General features: G+C 38.1%; 1 protein-coding gene across 1 annotated transcript; it reads left to right on the top strand.

Moving 5' to 3' along the window:
- The first annotated feature begins 2,557 nt into the window (after nt 1-2,557).
- On the top strand, nt 2,558-5,668 carry LOC120539827 (tyrosine-protein kinase receptor TYRO3-like). The gene is made up of 3 exons (XM_039770203.1): nt 2,558-2,636; nt 3,410-3,721; nt 5,363-5,668. Exons 1-3 carry the CDS (start codon nt 2,594-2,596, stop codon nt 5,560-5,562), a joined length of 555 nt encoding a protein of 184 aa, XP_039626137.1. The 5' UTR covers nt 2,558-2,593; the 3' UTR covers nt 5,563-5,668.
- The last annotated feature ends 11,950 nt before the right edge of the window (nt 5,669-17,618 follow it).

Consider the following 17,618-nt stretch of genomic DNA (forward strand, 5'->3'; position numbering starts at 1 on the left):
TGAAGCTAAATCCCATCAAGTCACAAAATTAATCTGAAAACAATTAAGCAAGTCTACATAACTATGAGAATTTTACAGTTGCTTACACAGTTTTCAAATTGAATCCTATTGAGATAGTGTATCGAGACCTGAGCTGAGCAGTTCCTCCTTGAAAACCTGCAAGTGACCGTGAACTGAATCAACTCAGCTATGATGATCAGACCACATATAATCTACAGTCCTACTGCACACTGTTGAAAAATGACAAGAAGTGTGCTGTTGCAGCCATTACTTTTAAAGTTCATGTAATCAGCTATTCACGTTAAGTGACTTTCTTGTAGAACTGTTAGTACTAGGCATTGTGTCTTAAGAAGGAAACCCTTCACTAACCCTAGGCCTGACCAAGAGGTTAATGAGAAAATGCGATAACCAGCACATCACAGAATTAGTGCATAAAAGAGATAATTAAAGAAAAAGAAAATTAATTTGTTAAAAATACAAAATGTTACCTACCTAATTAATTCTGAGCATATTACTTTAATTAATTTTGAACATGAATGAATTCACATAATGGAACTTTTAAATCCTTTAAACAAATAGTATAATGTGTGATTTTATAAATATACAGTATAAGTAGGTAGATATGCATGTGTGCATAGTGATAGCACAGTGACTAGCATTTCAGCCTCACAGGCTGCCAGTTGTGGCTCCATCCTCCTGTCTGCATGGGCCTGCCCAGTAGGTTCACTGGTAGCCAGAAGTTGTCTGACGCGAGTGTGAATGTGTCCTGCAATTTACTTGCTTGCTTAGGATTGTTTCCTTCATTACTTAGTCCCGAGTGGCAAATAGGTAATTTAATTAACACATTGAGATATTTTTGTTTTCAGTAGCTCTACTAATAATACATATAGGCTCTGAATGTCATTTTTAAAAAAATAAATTACACTGATACAGCCCAATAGCTATAAGCTGTAATTGATGTGGTACACTCATAAGATGGTCCTGACTGATAACTTTTTAGCACAGCTTTTTATTTTACATCTACAGCAATATGTTGTCAATGCAAATGCAAAAACTAACATCTTCCAACCCCGGGTCTTCTAAATTTATCAGATGTGTGATCTCAGATGTTATGATGGCCAACAAAATACATTGTTTCTAACATTCTAACCGCAATAAGGTATGCGTAAATTTTCCATTGGCCATTGTATTTTGTTTATTCCTGTTACCATCACACATTTAGCAGAAAAAAGCAAAGCCACCAGTTTTATTTAAATATACTGCTATAGAAATGACGAGTAATTTCATTACCTGTATGCAGTATATAGTTAGACTTTTAATTGCATTTGCTCATAGACTACTTTTTCATATGTTAGTCAATGTCAAAAATATGGTTGAACCACATGACCTAACTTCCAACAAAAAAAGAATATTAACAATTGCTGAAAACTATTGCGTTTCCAATAACAATTTCACTAAAGAGGAGGGAAACCTTAATATTCTTGAGAAAGCCTCTAATTTATTATTTTCCTCTTTTCCTCTTCAAATGTCAAATGAACAATTCCATAACTTACAGAGTTTCCCAAATACGAGACACCACTAATGTTCATTCTTTCACTGAGACAGGCTCTGAGCAAAGAATGGTTTAAGAATCTGTCAGCAGACGTTTACAGAATTTAAGCTGATACTCTTGGAAATAATATGAATAAAATATGATTTATCGGAATAAGAAAGCCCAACAAAATTAAAACTAAATAGGGTAACTAATGTTAGAGATGCATTAGGGGTTTCATAAAATTGTCCTGGTCTATGTATTAAAACTTCTTAAATGCCTATCGTGTTTATTATTAAAAATGCTTAAACGCACCAATTCCTAAAGCTACCACCTGCTCAGTCAATTTTAAAAAAGGTTTATTTTGAAGTATCAATCACTTTTTTTTTTTAAGGATCATTTTATATTTCACCATTAATATATTTCCTTTAGGTTAAATTTCTTCTGATAGGACACAGATTTAAAACTTTATTCTGTCTTCTGCAGTTAACATATTTAAAGTGAAAGATAACATATTCATTGACATTCTAATCCAATGAAAAAATTGCCTTAGTTATACGCTTAAAAGCTAGGACAGGAATCACTTTTTCTCTCATTATCTTCTTCATTCATTTTCTATGGGTTCATTGAAGCACATTGTGTTATGCTTTAGAATAAATGAGCCCACTTTATCTTATTAGTCCCTATTGTGCTGAAAATGCCATTTAAAATTCATATAAACTATTTACAGATGGTTTGTGTGCGATCAGTATACTTCTATTCTTGTCAAAGTCATTTCAGCATTGAACAAACTTCCTAATTCGTACAATTTGTAATTAATCACTGATACAATGTTTAACTTTGTGTTTTAAAAAATGAACTATTCTGCATGAAGCACTGTTTAAAATGATCAATTATTACTGAGTGATGTCTGATGTCTGAAGCCACTTTGAAAAACCACATGTTACAGTATGAAATAAATGAGCTCCCAGTGCGGCATGCAGCAGAAGGTGTTATGTGTGAGCGAGTACAAAACCAACCGGGCTCTTCAATGTGAGAGCAAAAAGTGCGTGTGGTGCGGCCATGGAAATCTACCGACTTACCTGGGTGTCTGTATTAATTACGGGTAACAGCATTAATATTATTACTATTGATAGTTTAATCTCTCTCATTTTCTCTCTTTGTGTGTGTACATAAATACAGTACATATGTATAAACATTGTGCACTGTATCTACTTTAAAGATTGTTATTCCTGCTTCATAAAAGCTTTTGCATATAATATGCTGGCTATTTTCTGTCCTTTAATTAATGTATCAAAATGAGAATTTAAATTTTTTTTCAGCTTCTAAAGCAAAATTGATGGCAATGAATCCTTATGAACTGCATTTACCATGCCATAAATAGCATCTTGAGTATGGGAAAGGTGCTATATAAATAAAATGTATTATAATTATTATTATATTTTTGAGAATTCAGTCTTTTAATGTTTATGTTCAATAGTGAAATCATAAAAGTGAATAAAAGTAAAAGTGTAACATAATCCTTCAGCATAAATGTAAACCTACTGTATTCATTTAAGGAGCACAACATTTTTTAAACAATCATACATGTAGTATTTAAGCTAATAGATCCAGTAGCTACAAAACTTGTAATAGCTGTCGCCTTTGACAAAAATATTTTCACATCTTATTTTTTTACTGAATCTTAATATGTTTATTTAAATACAAGAATGTTTAATATTGCAATACAGAAATCCAAAATGTGTGAATAATTTTAATGGCCTCATTTCATAATTTATGAAATTTTTCTGAATTTGTCCCTCAGTCACATAAGGCATCATTCGTAGATATTTTATATAAATATTCAATGTACATTTCCAAATTTCCTTTGCCTTTCAGGTGCTGTTGGTTCTCCTTTTCTTGTGCAGATGCCATCTTCACTGAAGGTTACCACTGGAGAGCCTTTCTCATTGAACTGCTCCCTAAGAAATGGCCGCCTAGATCCTGACTATCTTTGGTATCGTGGCTTCAACAGGAGCACAGCAAGCGTTGTACCAAGCCACAGTGGCAGGATGTTCTACAGCTCAGATGAAAACGGTGCAAGCCTAAGAGTAACTGGCTCCCGTCGAGCCGACTCGGGCCAGTATTTTTGCGCAGTATCGCATAATGGAGAGAAGATTTTTAGTGATGGCACGCAGGTGTATGTGAAAGGTGTGTAATGAATTATATTTACACTAGATAAGAACATACAGTACTAAATATTGACAGATAATATTTACATTTACAGCAATACTTTTTGGAATAAAATATTCACTGCAACTAAATACAAGGATCAGAGAAGTGTTACAGTACTTCTGCTTGCTATTTAGAAGTAATTTATCATACATCGAGTTTTTTAGTTTTATGTTGGTCTGTCAAAATATGTTGCTAAAAAATAACTGCATGGCTGTAAAGATGAAATTGTACTACAATTTCATGAAACACTGTATGCAATATATTTAAATATCATTAAAATGTAAATAATTTATGAACTTATTTTAAAATATTACTGATTAGATCCTGCCATGTTTTGAAAAAAGTCTGTACAGATCCTCTGAGTATTTGATTTTTCCAACTTCAAATAATATAACACATCGGTTTCCCACTGACTTAAAAGAGGAGAGTTTGGGTTCTTCCAGTTTAGCAGAATAAGTCTGCGTGCCAAAAGTGTAGTGAATGCAATCACAATTTGTTTGTCCTTCTCCACTTTAAGCCCCTCTAGAAGAACCCCCAAAAAATGTTCATAATTTCATGGAATTTAATGAGGTTTGGAAGATGTGAAGTGATATTTAAGTCTCTGCTAAATGCGCATTATTTAATATACACTGAAGCTGGACAGTGGCCATCTGTGGATTAATTTGCTTTTTTAAATAATTCAATGGATTCTTGAATAGTGGTTTTCAAAAAATCTTAGTAAAACAGCACAAATGATGTGGTGTCTAATTATTAATAATTTTCTGGGAAACAAAATGCTGAAAACATTTGAACTTTTACAAAAATTTCCATTGTACTAGGGTAGCCTTCTGCCATTTTGATCTTATTTACAAAGATAATGCATAGACTCAATTTCATTACTATTAGCGGAAGGGCATTTTTGAAATTTTAAAGTTCACAAACTTTTTTATAACCTGATAGACAAACTATCCATCCATCCATCCATCCATTTTCTAACCCGCTGAATCCGAACACAGGGTCTCGGGGGTCTGCTGGAGCCAATCCCAGCCAACACAGGGCACAAGGCAGGAACAAACCTCAGGCAGGATGCCAACCCACCGCAGGATAGACAAACTACGTGACCCATTATCACTTTTGAAAGAAGTAGATTTGGCACAATAGTAATTAATAATACATTTTTTTTAGTTTTAGCCTTACTTAGTGTAAATTTATTCTTTTAATGAACTTTTAGGGTGGCTAGGTGGCACAATGGTAGTGCTCCTGCCTCGCAGATAGGAGACCCGGGTTCACTTCCCGGGTCTTCCCTGCGTGGAGTTTACATTTTCCCCCCCGTGTCTGCGTGGGTTTCCTCTGGATGCTCCGGTTTCCTCCCACAGTCCAAAGACATGCAGGTCAGGTGGATTGGCATTTCTAAATTGGCCCTACTGTGTGTGTCCTGTGGTGGGTTGGCACCCTGCCTGGGATTGTTTTCTGTGTTGGCTGGGATTGGCTCCAGCAGACCCCCATGACCCTATATTCGGATTCAGTGGGTTGGAAGATGGATGTACTTTTCAAAAACACATAATTTAATGTTTACTTATTAACTAAATATTAACTAAAGAGACTACACTGTTGTTATTTTTCACAAATTTTTTTCAGATAGCAGGTGTCTGGCCATGGCGTATACCTTTCTGAATGCGGCGAAACTGCTACTTGTGTTAACTGTCAGTGTGGAGCTTCTGTGTTTGGCAAAGTACAAAAAAATAAATCCGCAGAGGAAGAAAAGGCAATTCAACATGGAGATGCACAGCCACGAAGAAACCTGCGATGACACTGCAATGACTGAAATACAAACATAATAAGTAAATTGTGTAGTAGCCATGTTCTTGAAACACGGCATTGTTCTACTTATACTAAATGACCACATTCTTAAATTCATTTTCTTGTACACTGTATATATACAGAAAAAACACACAAGGTAAATTTTAATATTTAATAATAATGACAATGTGTTAATAACAAAAGTGTTACTTTGACTGTCATCTCCTAAGCACATATTTTATAATTTTCCATTTTGCTTTTCCTAACATTATAACTGAAAACTAAAGATGCATACTATCAATTTACTTTCTTTGTATATCCCAACACACATTGAAATATATAAGAAATAAAAATTTAAAGATATAGTAAAATTGTTGTTAATTTGCCAAAACCTGTCAATTAATATATGGAAAGTAATAAAAGCTGGGTGAAATAGCAAATTACAACTGGCATTTATGAAAGCCTTTTCTTTAATTCTCTTTTCCAGCTTTGTAGAAATCTGATTGAAAAATGATAATAATTAGTATTTCAAAGGCTTCATGGCTGCAAAAGACTGGTTTTCAAATCCAGCAGCATCACTGTCTGAATCTGATGTTCAAGTTTTTTCCTATTCCCAATTTTTCCCAGGGGTAAGTAGCTGGAGAGAAAGAGAAGACACAGACAGCAAGATAGAAATAAGTATTTGCTCAAACAGACAGGCAGACAGACGGATGGTTGTAACCACTTCGGATAACAAGTAAATAGAGAAAAGAAGAAAGCAGAAACAGACTGACTCACTCAAAAGAACAAACAGACATAGATTAGTATAACACAGACAACAGCCAAAAACAGAACAAAACAAGCAGGGCTGCACGAGGCATGAGACAAGCATCTCAAACGGGTTAAGCTAACTGCATCACGCAATCAATCACTTATAAAGGTTTTTATTACTGTGAGATATGATACTCATGCAGGAAGGCAGCAAATCCCACAATTTTTGACAACTGTCTATGTGAAAGTGCATTTTCTCTGTAACGAACTGACACCACAAATATATATATAATCTAATCTAATATATAAAGTAGAGTCGATGTGTGTGTGTATGTATGTTTGTTTGTCCGTCATACAAATCTGCAACGGGGGTCTGATCGACACCAAACTGGGCATGCGGCTCCTTTGTGACCAAGAGAAAGTCATGGGGTATGTTTGGGTCGGAAAAATATTGGTGGTGAACCCCAGGGCACCTTTTCACCGACACAACCTTCGCACATGTCCCCGTACTTATCATCGACACAATGGCCGCACGTTCCAACAGACATTCACTGTGGCACCATCTAGCAGCAGCTTTGGACTCTGAGCGTCGCTCTTTACCCATGTTTCTTTAAATTGCCAACAGATGTTAGAAGTGTCCAAGTATGAGAAGGCCGACTGCTTTGATTGGGAGAAGAGCAGCTGTCGTATGGATGTAAAACATGAATGACCCAGAAAGCGTGACTGGCTGACACACCCGTGTTTCCGCACGTCACACTCCCTCATGCACTGATAGTGCTGTACAGTACATCCCCAAAATTCACGGGGGTTATGTTCCTAGAGCACCCGCGAATTGTGAAAAACTGTGACTTTTGGATGTGGCTGAAAAATGCCTTTTAAATGGCTATTTTTATAGTTTCAACCCTGAATACAGTATGCCCCCAAAGCACTTTAATTTTGTTGCAAACTCAGCATAATACATTAATACATTACCTAAAAATTACCTTAATACAATCCCTAAAAACAGAATGTAAAGATACACCCGTATACTGTACAATACTGTACTGTTATGTCTCCCGCGGTGAAGAATGTAAAATGCCAATGTTACCGCTATATGTACTGTAATTCATGCATGCGCGTTTTCTTTGGTATGCGCTGTAGTTTTCTTTGTTATAAGTAGAGTAAATACATAATAATTTCATTTAATTAAAATACAGTAAAATGTACGGGTATTCACCAATGATGAATGATATTGATGATGATGATGATGATGATGAAGAAGCTGTGCAGTACGATGCATAGGATTTACAACTCCTCAGTTGGTGCCTTTTCTTCAGGAGCTTCAGGAGGAGTTTTCCATCCTGGCAATATTTTTATTCCTTACGGTCATTACCTTTATGGCACTATCACTAAAACTTACAGATACGGTACTCCAGATCGCTGCTTCGTTCTTCTGTATGTAGCATACGGTGCTTTCATTAATGCCATAGTGGCGCACTACTGAAGCACAACGTTTTAGTTCCTGGAGCAAAACCAGTAGTTCAACCTTCTCCTGGAATATTTTAAACTTCTTCTGGCGCTTAGGCTCAGTTCCTTAGAAGGTGCACGCCGATTCGACAACATCGTGTGCATTTAAGAATAACAAAACAATAACAAAATGGAAAACATGAGGACACTCAGCTGGAGACTCGTCACAAAGCAGCAGTCAGTCATCAGCAAGGAGAAATGAATAACACTCTCGGATTGGCTATTTTCACCATCCCAGATTGGCTACTTCCACCATCCCAAAGCAAGTTTCCCTCAGCGGTGGTAAACGTATTCACCAGGAGATGCGTCACATGGCAGCAGTCAATCAGCAGCAAGGAGAAATGAATAACGCTCTCGAAGTGGCTACTTTCACCATCCCAAACCGTATTTCCCTTAGCGGTTGCTTCCTGTTATCTCTACAGCACAGTATTGCCATGAAAAAAGCCATAAAAAATTCCGGAGGAGATTTGCACTTTCCGCTAACACTTAATAGTTAGGTTCTAAGAAATAATCTGCGAATAACTGAGTCCGCAAACCCTGAACCGCGACTTCGCGGGGGTCTACTGTATTTCATTCGCCAACGTCCGTTACATGCAATCACGTTTGAACAGAGACTTGCCTTAAAAGGACACCATCCTTCCCCCACCATTTTACCCTAACGCAGCACCGGTTGTATGTCACTTCACTCTGTAGTTACCATCGCCAACGTAAATTCATCTCACTGTAGTGTTTATTCCATACATAATACCATGTAACACATTGTAATTGTCCTGCTTTTCACTAATATACCCATGCCACCGAACAAAAGACGTAGAATTGGAAGGTTCACTCCAGATGCCACAACAAAGTCTATTTCAAACTAGTCTCAAACTCCACACCGCACAGAATCCAGAGTAGAGGAACTTACAATAAAATGTCAATCAGAAAAATGTTTGTTCTATTTCTATGTTCTGTTTCTTTCATTTGGGAAATTCACCGGTTATAGATTCCCAGGCAACGGCAGGTACTCCTGCTAGTCTTATATATAAACATCTACACGTGGAAGTGTGTGTGTCTAGCCGTTAATAACACAAGTGAGGCCAGCACGTCAGTAAAATGAAACATCAGAAGAAAGATAAAGTCTCTTACCCGCTAACATTGGAAAAATAGTATCCATTTTACTTTTCCTCCTGCCACTAATACACAAGTGATGCGAGCACATCGGCAAAATGAATCCTCCTAGGAGTATAGTTCCTTTCTATTACCTGACATCTCTACATTTCATTTTTTTCTGACAATTTTAATAGTTTCTAGGACCCCGGGCTTTTTTCAACACGGGCTTACACAGCTAGTATATGATATATATACTGCATACATATATATATGCAGTATACACATATACAGTACAGGCCAAAAGTTTGGACAGACCTCCTCATTCAATGTGTTTTCTTTATTTTCATGACCATTTACATTGGTAGATTCTCACTGAAGGCATCAAAACTATGAATGAACAAATAACATGTTTAATATTCTAGTTTCTTCAAAATAGCCACCCTTTGCTCTGATTACTGCTTTGCACACTCTTGGCATTCTCTCGATGAGCTTCAACAGGTAGTCACCTGAAATGGTTTTCACTTCACAGGTGTGCCTTATCAGGGTTATTTAGTGGAATTTCTTGTTTTATCAATGGGGTTGGGACCAGCAGTTGTGTTGTGCAGAAGTCAGGTTAGTTGGACGATCATTTATTTTTCAACAGGACAATGACCCCAAACACACCTCTAGGCTGTGTAAGGGCTATTTGACCAAGAATGAGAGTGATAGACTGCTGTAAATGGTCATGAAATAAAGAAAACACATTGAATGAGGAGGTGTGTCCAAACTTTTGGCCTGTACTGTGTATATGTATATATATACATATATATATATATATATATATATATATATATATATATATATATACATATATACATAGATATTAATCTGGTCAGTTAAGTAGCAGAGGGGGTTGTTAATCAGTTTTAGCTGCTGTGGTGTTAATGAAATTAACAACAGATGCACTAGAGAGGCAACAATGAGATGACCCCCAAAACAGGAATGGTTTAACAGGTGGAGGCCACTGACATTTTTCCCACCTCATCTTTTCTGACTGTTTCTTCACTAGTTTGGCATTTGGCTACAGTCAGTGTCACTACTGGTAGCATGAGGTGATACCTGGACCCTACAGAGGTTGCACAGGTAGTCCAACTTCTCCAGGATGGCACATCAATACATGTCATTGCCAGAAGGTTTACTGTGTCTCCCTGCACAGTCTCAAGGGCATGGAGGAGATTCTAGGAGACAAGCAGTTACTCTAGGAGAGCTGGAGAGGGCCATAGAAGGTCCATAACCCATCAGCAGGACCAGTATCTGCTCCTTTGGGCAAGGAGGAACAGGATGAGCACTGCCAGAGCCCTACAAAATGACCTCCAGCAGGCCACTGGTGTGAATGTCTCTGACCAAACAATCAGAAACAGACTTCATGAGGGTTGCCTGAGGGCCCAAATGTCTACTGCGCCCTGTGCTCACTGCACAGCACCGGGAGCTCAATTGGCATTTGCCATAGAATACCAGAATTGGCAGGTCCACCACTGGCGTCCTGTGCTTTTCACAGATGAGAGCAGGTTCACCCTGAGTATATGTGAAAGACGTGAAAGGGTCAGGAGAAGCCGTGGAGAATATTATGCTGCCTGTAACATCGTTTAGCATGACTGGTTTGGTGGTGGGTCAGTGATGATCTTGGAGGCATATCCATGGAGCGACTCACAGACCTCTACAGGCTAGACAACGGCATCTTGACTGCCATTAGGTATCAGGATGAAATCCTTGACCCATTGTCAGACCCTACGCTGGTGCAGTAGGTCCTGGTTTCCTCCTAATGCATGACAATGCTCGGCCTCATGTGGCAAGAGTATGCAGGCAGTACCTGGAGGATGAAGGAATTGAAACAATTGAATGGCCTTCACGATCCCCTGACTTAAACCCAATAGAACATCTGTGGGACATTATGTTTCGGTCCATTAGGCGCCGCCAGGTTGCTCCTCAGACTGTACAACAGCTCAGGGATGCCCTCATACAGATCTGGGAGGAAATGCCACAAGACACCATCCGTCGTCTCATTAGGAGCATGCCTCGACGTTGTCAAGCATGCATACAAGCTCGTGGGGGCCACACAAGATACTGAAAAGCATTTTGAGTAGCAAAAATTAAGTTTTTGTAAAAGTGGACTAGCCTGCCACATCTTCATTTCACTCTGATTTTAGGGTGTCTACACAATTGAGCCCTCTGTAGGCAGAAAACTTTTATTTCCATTAAAAGACTTGGCATCCTTTTGTTCCTAAGACATTGCCCTGTCGTTATTTGTATAGATATACAACTTCATATTGAGATCTGATGTATCTAATGTGTTTCTTTAAAGTGTTCCTTTAATTTTTGTGAGCAGTGTATATACATACATATATACGAGTATATATATATATATATATATATATATATATATATATATATATATATATACTGTCAGGGATGCCAGGGGCCATGACCCGGCCGGGACATCATGAGGGACCGGATATGGGTCTGTGCCCACCCTGGATCACGTGGGGGTTGCCTTCCGGGTTGCTTTGGGGGCCATGGGTACAGGGCATGGAAGCTCCACCCTGTAGGGGCCCGTGGTCACCGCCAGGAGGCTCCCCAATGCCTTGGGAACCTGTTATCCCAGCACTTCCGCCACACCAGGAAGTGCTGGGGGGAAGATTTAGGACGGCGCCCGGAGAGCAGCCAGGAGGACAGCCGGCACTTCCGCCACACTGGGGCGTGGCCAGAGGAGGAATGCCGGGAACACCTGGTGCTCATCCGGGAACCATATAAAAGGGGCCGTCTCCATTCATTCAGCGCTAGAGTCGGGTGGAAGAAGGATGAGGCAAGAGAGAGCTGTGGAGGCGGCCCGAAGAAAAGGCATTGTGTGGCTAGGACTGAGTGTTTTGGGGTTTGTGCACAACTGGGTCTTAGTGACCATTATTTGAGTCTGTGTGACCATTAAATTATTATAAATATTGTAAATAAACGTGTTTGTGGGTGACATGAACGTGTCTGCCTGTCTGTGTCCGGGTCAACTTCCACAATACACATATATATATGGAAGTGAAGGTCTGTGATATGGTTTGCATATTTGCAGCTGGAGATCCACAAAGGGAGAAGACAAATCACGTGTCATTAAGTGATTTCTATTCCTGACCTTTCAGCCCCTGCCAGAAGCCATCATTAGAGGATAATGCTTAGACATACAAGAATTCAAGGCAATATATATCCAAATTAGGTGGGGGTGTGGGGGGAATGGGGCGGGTGGGGGTAGGTCAGTGTATATAGAAGTATTGGTCGTAAAGTTTTATTTATTATAAACATGTTCTTATTAAGTTTGCATATGCTGGGTTTATGTCCAAATGTCTTTTGATGGCGTTTTCTTTTGATAGCCAAGATTCAGCCAGCTCTCTGGCACTTTTAGTATTGGCCTTAAATCTTACTTGTACATTGTCCAAGTTAAATGTATGTCCTGTTGATTTAGTATGCGTATCTGTGATCGTGAGTCCTTACCTTTGACGGCATTGCGATGTTCATGTATATGTGTTACGATTCTTTGTGATGTTGTCCTGTGTATACTGCTGGGCAAGAACTGCATAGAATACTATAAACTGCGTTTCGTGTTTCTGCTGTCGATTTCTTATTTTTGGCATTGAACAGGACAGTGCGCAGATTGTTTGAAGGCTTGTGTGCTATTCTGATACCTGATTTGGACAGGATGTGTGCTGTGCCTTCTGACACCCCGTGATGATAAGGAAGTGTGTGCCAGGTGAGATGTGGGGTCTGGTTTGAGTTGATTGTATGCTGAGTTCTCTGGCATCTCCTGTGTATATAAGGTTGTCCAGATCTAATTATGCAATTTTCATTACGCCATAACTTAGTACGTTTATTACATAGAAAATCACCGAACCGACGACATGAAGAATCATCTTTGTGCCGAACTGGAATCGTCCCTGCATAAATCAAAGTCATCCAGACAATCTGGATCTGCATAATTAGATCTGGACCACCCTGTATATATATTTACATACATATACTCTCTCACTCATATATATACATAACTCTCTCTCTCTCTCTCTCTCTGTATATATATATATATACATACACACATACAGAGAGAGAAAAAATGTGCATATGTTTGTACAAATATATAGTATTGTATTGTGAAAAGATGTTGTAATATGGGAAAAATAATGCCATGAATAGCTTTATTAATCAATAAACTTCCTTGAAAGTTCAGTAAATACAACATAAATGAAAGCAATATTTGATGTGACCACCCATAAAATTTTTTTAGGTCTACTGCCAAACAATTTTTGAAAGTACTTATTAGCACTTGCCTGTTATATTGTTGAGTTTTAAATCAAGGATCAATATGCCTTGTTATTGGGTTTAGAACTACTGACTATTTAAAGGAGTTGCTTGTCAACTTTTTAAGAGCTTAGACAGGCATTATTATTTTATAGGTCGCTGCTTTTGTTTTTAATGTGGCCTGCTTGCTTTTCACTTGCCGTGTTCTTTATGAACCAAGGACGCTGTGTTTTTTGAGGGAACTGAATAAACAAGCTTTTGTTTTGGGACTCACCAAAGTCTAAAGAAATTTCTGCAAACTTCGAGGTCCTTAAACTTTAAGAAAAGTACGTAAACTTGCATGCTAGCACATAAACACTTTAAACATATAATACATTTTTAAATGGCATTTAATTTAATATTTTAATTCTTATGAATATTCTAGATGATTAAGTTCAAAGCAAGCTGTATGGTGTTAGCTAAACTTTGATTATCGAAACAGCCGTTTGCCTTCAGCTCCTGCAGCTCAGGTCTTCTGAGTGAAATTGTGTGCTACGCTTACCAGCACAGCTGCCTCTGATTTTAGTCTTAATGGATGCTGTTGCAACAAGCGATTATTAATTGAACAATTCACTTTCTCATATGTGGGTCATCCTGGTTCCAACTTAATGATGAGGAATAATTAATTAATTAAAAGGCCACTAATTTTGTTAGATCAAGATTAGGAATGTGAGAATGTGAGGAATGTAAAACATGATCAGGCGATAGTTGTCTCCGGCCCAGAGAACAAGTATGACCTTTGAGTCCTAATGATTATTATAAAAAGATTGATGATTATTAGGGAAAAAGAGTTTACAAGGGGAGGTAAATGTTATGAAACCAGGTACAGCACAAGGTCATTATTGTGAAGACAACATGTAAAGTGGATGACAAGAAAAATGTAAGAAATGGGGATGTTTTATGATTAGAACTGAAATAAAAATGAGAAACACCCAATTCACTGGGCTCATTTCATGAACTGAGATGGCTTTATGTGCTCTGCAATTGTTTCCTGTGCTGTGCAATAAAGTCTAAATTCTGACAGCCTTTCTGAAGAGCACAACCTTTTGTCACAGCTATTAGAATTTAACTCTTTCATGTAAAAATATAGCTAAGGAAACCATCTTTTGGGATGTATCATTGTTCAATAACTTGTTTATCTATTCAAACAACATCTGTCACTTTGTTATGAACACTTTATTTTGGAAAAAGCATATTCCATTTGGTCAAATAGTACACTAAAACACTATGCTGCTAACTCCCAATTCCCAGAGAATTCGTAAAAAAAAAAAAAGAAAAGAAAAAGTCCACATTAATTTTTTACATTTTTTTTAAATTTTGAAAATAACTGCTTTATAGGGATTGAAAAGTTATGTGCAATGCATTGAACTAATATCTAGGCATCAGATTGTGCAAGCAGAGAATCTGAATCTACTAATGGAAAAAATGGATAACTGGATAAATGGAGAAATATTTAATTAAAAAAGAATATGTCAGATTTTCAGTGGAGCCTATTTTATATAGATTTGTTTCAAATTTCCCTCTTATTAATTTTTAATGCTATAATATATATGCTTGTATGTGCATTACACCTCATTTCAATAAGTTCTCACTAACCTGAGAGCCTCTCATTTTATGTCAGCACTTTTCAGTCAATGTTGCTTTTTTTGTTTAAATAAAAAAAAGTATTGCATTTGTTTGTTGTCCTCTTTAAAACACTTTGAATCTTCTTTAAGTGTGCATACAATATGTATTGTATTCTGTTAGCAGTGTTTTTATCAAAGGCGCTTTTAAAATAGTACAGATGAAAAAAACATACAGAGGTCATGCCACTGGGCAGCAGATCTGATGACTTTTAAAATCATCTTTAACACTAATCTGGTCTACTTCTCTTAAGTAAGTCTTTTTGAGCAAAAAGTATGTGTATGTATTTAAAAAACAAAGGAAACAATACATCTCATGTGCTTATCGGAAAAGATACTTTCCCCTTTTTTCAAAGAAGAAAAATAAAAATATAAATCAAAGAGCCTACAGAGTAGAGGACCTGATAGCATCTTGTGAAACCATCTAACTACAAATGCCCAGCAAGGAAACAGAACAAGAACAAGATGCATATTCATTGAAGAATCAGAAGAACTTCACATCTATTTCATATGTTCACTTTCAGTCTGACTGAACAAGCAGCTAGTATTTGTGCTTAAACATATTAAAATGTCACAGAGAGAGACAAACAGAGAGGGAAGACTTACACAGTTTAATCTGTTTAGTTACATATCACTATTTTGGAAAAAGAAACATATGAGGCTTTTAATTTTTTAGTTCTATAATGAATTTTTCCTTTTTTTTTATCATATACAGTACTGATTACTATAAAGGCAATGAACAGGTTGATGAGGGGTTCTTTCAAAAGAAACCAGATTTAGAAAATTTAAAAATCACAACAATTTGACTTAATTTCACCTACTCCCCTAACTTTTCCAAAGTATCATACTGAGCTGAGACTTGAATGTCATAAAGTTCTACTCTCCCGTACATGAGTTTATCATTCACAGTTTGAAGAAAAGGTTGCAAATGTTTCTGCAAAATTTACCCCAACAAGATCCTCTCTATTGCGGTGGGCTGGCGCCCTGCCCGGGGTTTGTTTCTTGCCTTGCGCCCTGTGTTGGCTGGGATTGGCTCCAGCAGACAGAAGATCCTCTCTATGTTCCCCCACTCTCATTGAAGAAATTCTTCTAAAATAACAGTTTCTATTCACTGTACTGGATTGTGTTTCCCCAAAACAATTGATCTTACCGTATAATGAACAAGATGTTGAATGATATACATAAAGAATGAGTGAGTTTTGTGAGTGTTACCTGAAGCCCTTCGTTTCAACATTTAATGGATGAGTTTATAATATTTCTTTGTTGACTCCTTCCAGCATCCACATCAGAAAAGCACATACTGTTGATAACATCGACTTCATGTATTTCAATAATCTGTAAAACAGAAGAAGACAAGATAAAGAGTTGGGTCACCTGGTAGACAAACCTCATGTAATTAAAAATGAAAAATCAGTTGGCAAATATTTAGAGGTCTTTTTAGACTGGAGTCAAAATCAAGACTGAGACAAAAGGGCAGTGGCACCACATAGGGAAAAGCCAGCGGGGTTTCAGAAGTGATGTCACTGGGACTGCTAGTTGTCTAACTTGTAAGGGAGAAAGGAGAAGAAACATTATGCAACACTGCTAACCCTTGACCTTTGGGTAGAATTGCCATCAACTCAAAAGCATATAAAATAAAGACCTAAACATGATATAGCTTCCTTACAAACAAGAACAATAGCATGTAGTAATTGGAAAATTAAGCAACACTTCACAAAAGGGGAGTTAAAACAACTTATGGTGGCAAAAAATAAAAAGTGTTGTTTTCCATGGCTCGTGGAAGCCTTTGGAGTTGTGTAGGCAAAAGAATTGCATCTATCACATGCCTAGAGCACATTCTGCAACAGTGTGTGTGTTTTGATGTGCCACGTTATACATCTCCTCAGCCGTGGTTTGAGGATTCAATACTGAATTTAGCATGTTTGCCCACAATCTCCCAGTCACTAACCACTAGGAAACACAGAAACTATTGCCATCTAACACACTCCAGAGTTGGACCATATATAAGAACTATGTGTACTCCCAGGCTGCATGGCCACAATGTCTGTAAAAAGTCTCTGATCATTACACATCCCTTGGACTTTTGGCACGGAGAACTCTTTTCAACAGGTGTAGATGTATTCAAGAAGCAGGGCATATGACTAGGGATGAGTGTTCTGTCCACAGCACCTACTGTACAATGCCAGGTATACCTGAAATGGCATGAAAACCAGTTTAAGTGTCATGCAAGGCCTCTGTGACAGATAGGGGGTGCTGTCATCCCCCGAACCCTCGGACCAGACGCCAGACACCAGATAAAAGTCCAAATAATTATTTTATTTGTACAATAACGTGCACAAAGCACCTCCACCTCTACTATACTCAACTAATAATCACAATAATACACAATTCCTCCACACCTCCCAGCAGCTCAGTCACCCTTCCTCCCAACTCGGCTCACCGCTGGGATCTCCCACAGTCCTTTTATAATTCTTGACCTGGAAGTATTTCTGTCCCTCAGTCCATGTGACTTTATAACACTTCCGGCTCGGGTAAAAACTCCTTTTCTTCAGCCCGGAAGTACTTCCCAGTCGAGGGGATGGAAAGAATGACGTACTTCTCTGGGCCTCCCTGCAGCATCCCCTGGTGGTCCCCATGTTATCCAGCAGGGCTGTGATGAAAGACTCCAAGTTCCATGATACCCTGCTGGAATTCGGGGTCCCTCCATGTTGCAGCGTTAGCTCCATCTGGTGGCTTGGGGGTATTGGCCGGGATAAGCTGCCGGCCATATTTCA

The sequence above is a fragment of the Polypterus senegalus genome, chromosome 11 (genome assembly GCF_016835505.1).
Source record: "Polypterus senegalus isolate Bchr_013 chromosome 11, ASM1683550v1, whole genome shotgun sequence".
NCBI lineage: Eukaryota > Metazoa > Chordata > Cladistia > Polypteriformes > Polypteridae > Polypterus > Polypterus senegalus.

Coding starts and splice junctions, on each gene's coding strand:
- LOC120539827 (XM_039770203.1), top strand. CDS start 2,594: ATGGAAATCTACCGACTTACCTGGGTGTCTGTATTAATTACGG. Junction 2,637..3,409: donor GGTGTCTGTATTAATTACGG/GTAACAGCATTA, acceptor TTTGCCTTTCAG/GTGCTGTTGGTTCTCCTTTT. Junction 3,722..5,362: donor CACGCAGGTGTATGTGAAAG/GTGTGTAATGAA, acceptor AATTTTTTTCAG/ATAGCAGGTGTCTGGCCATG.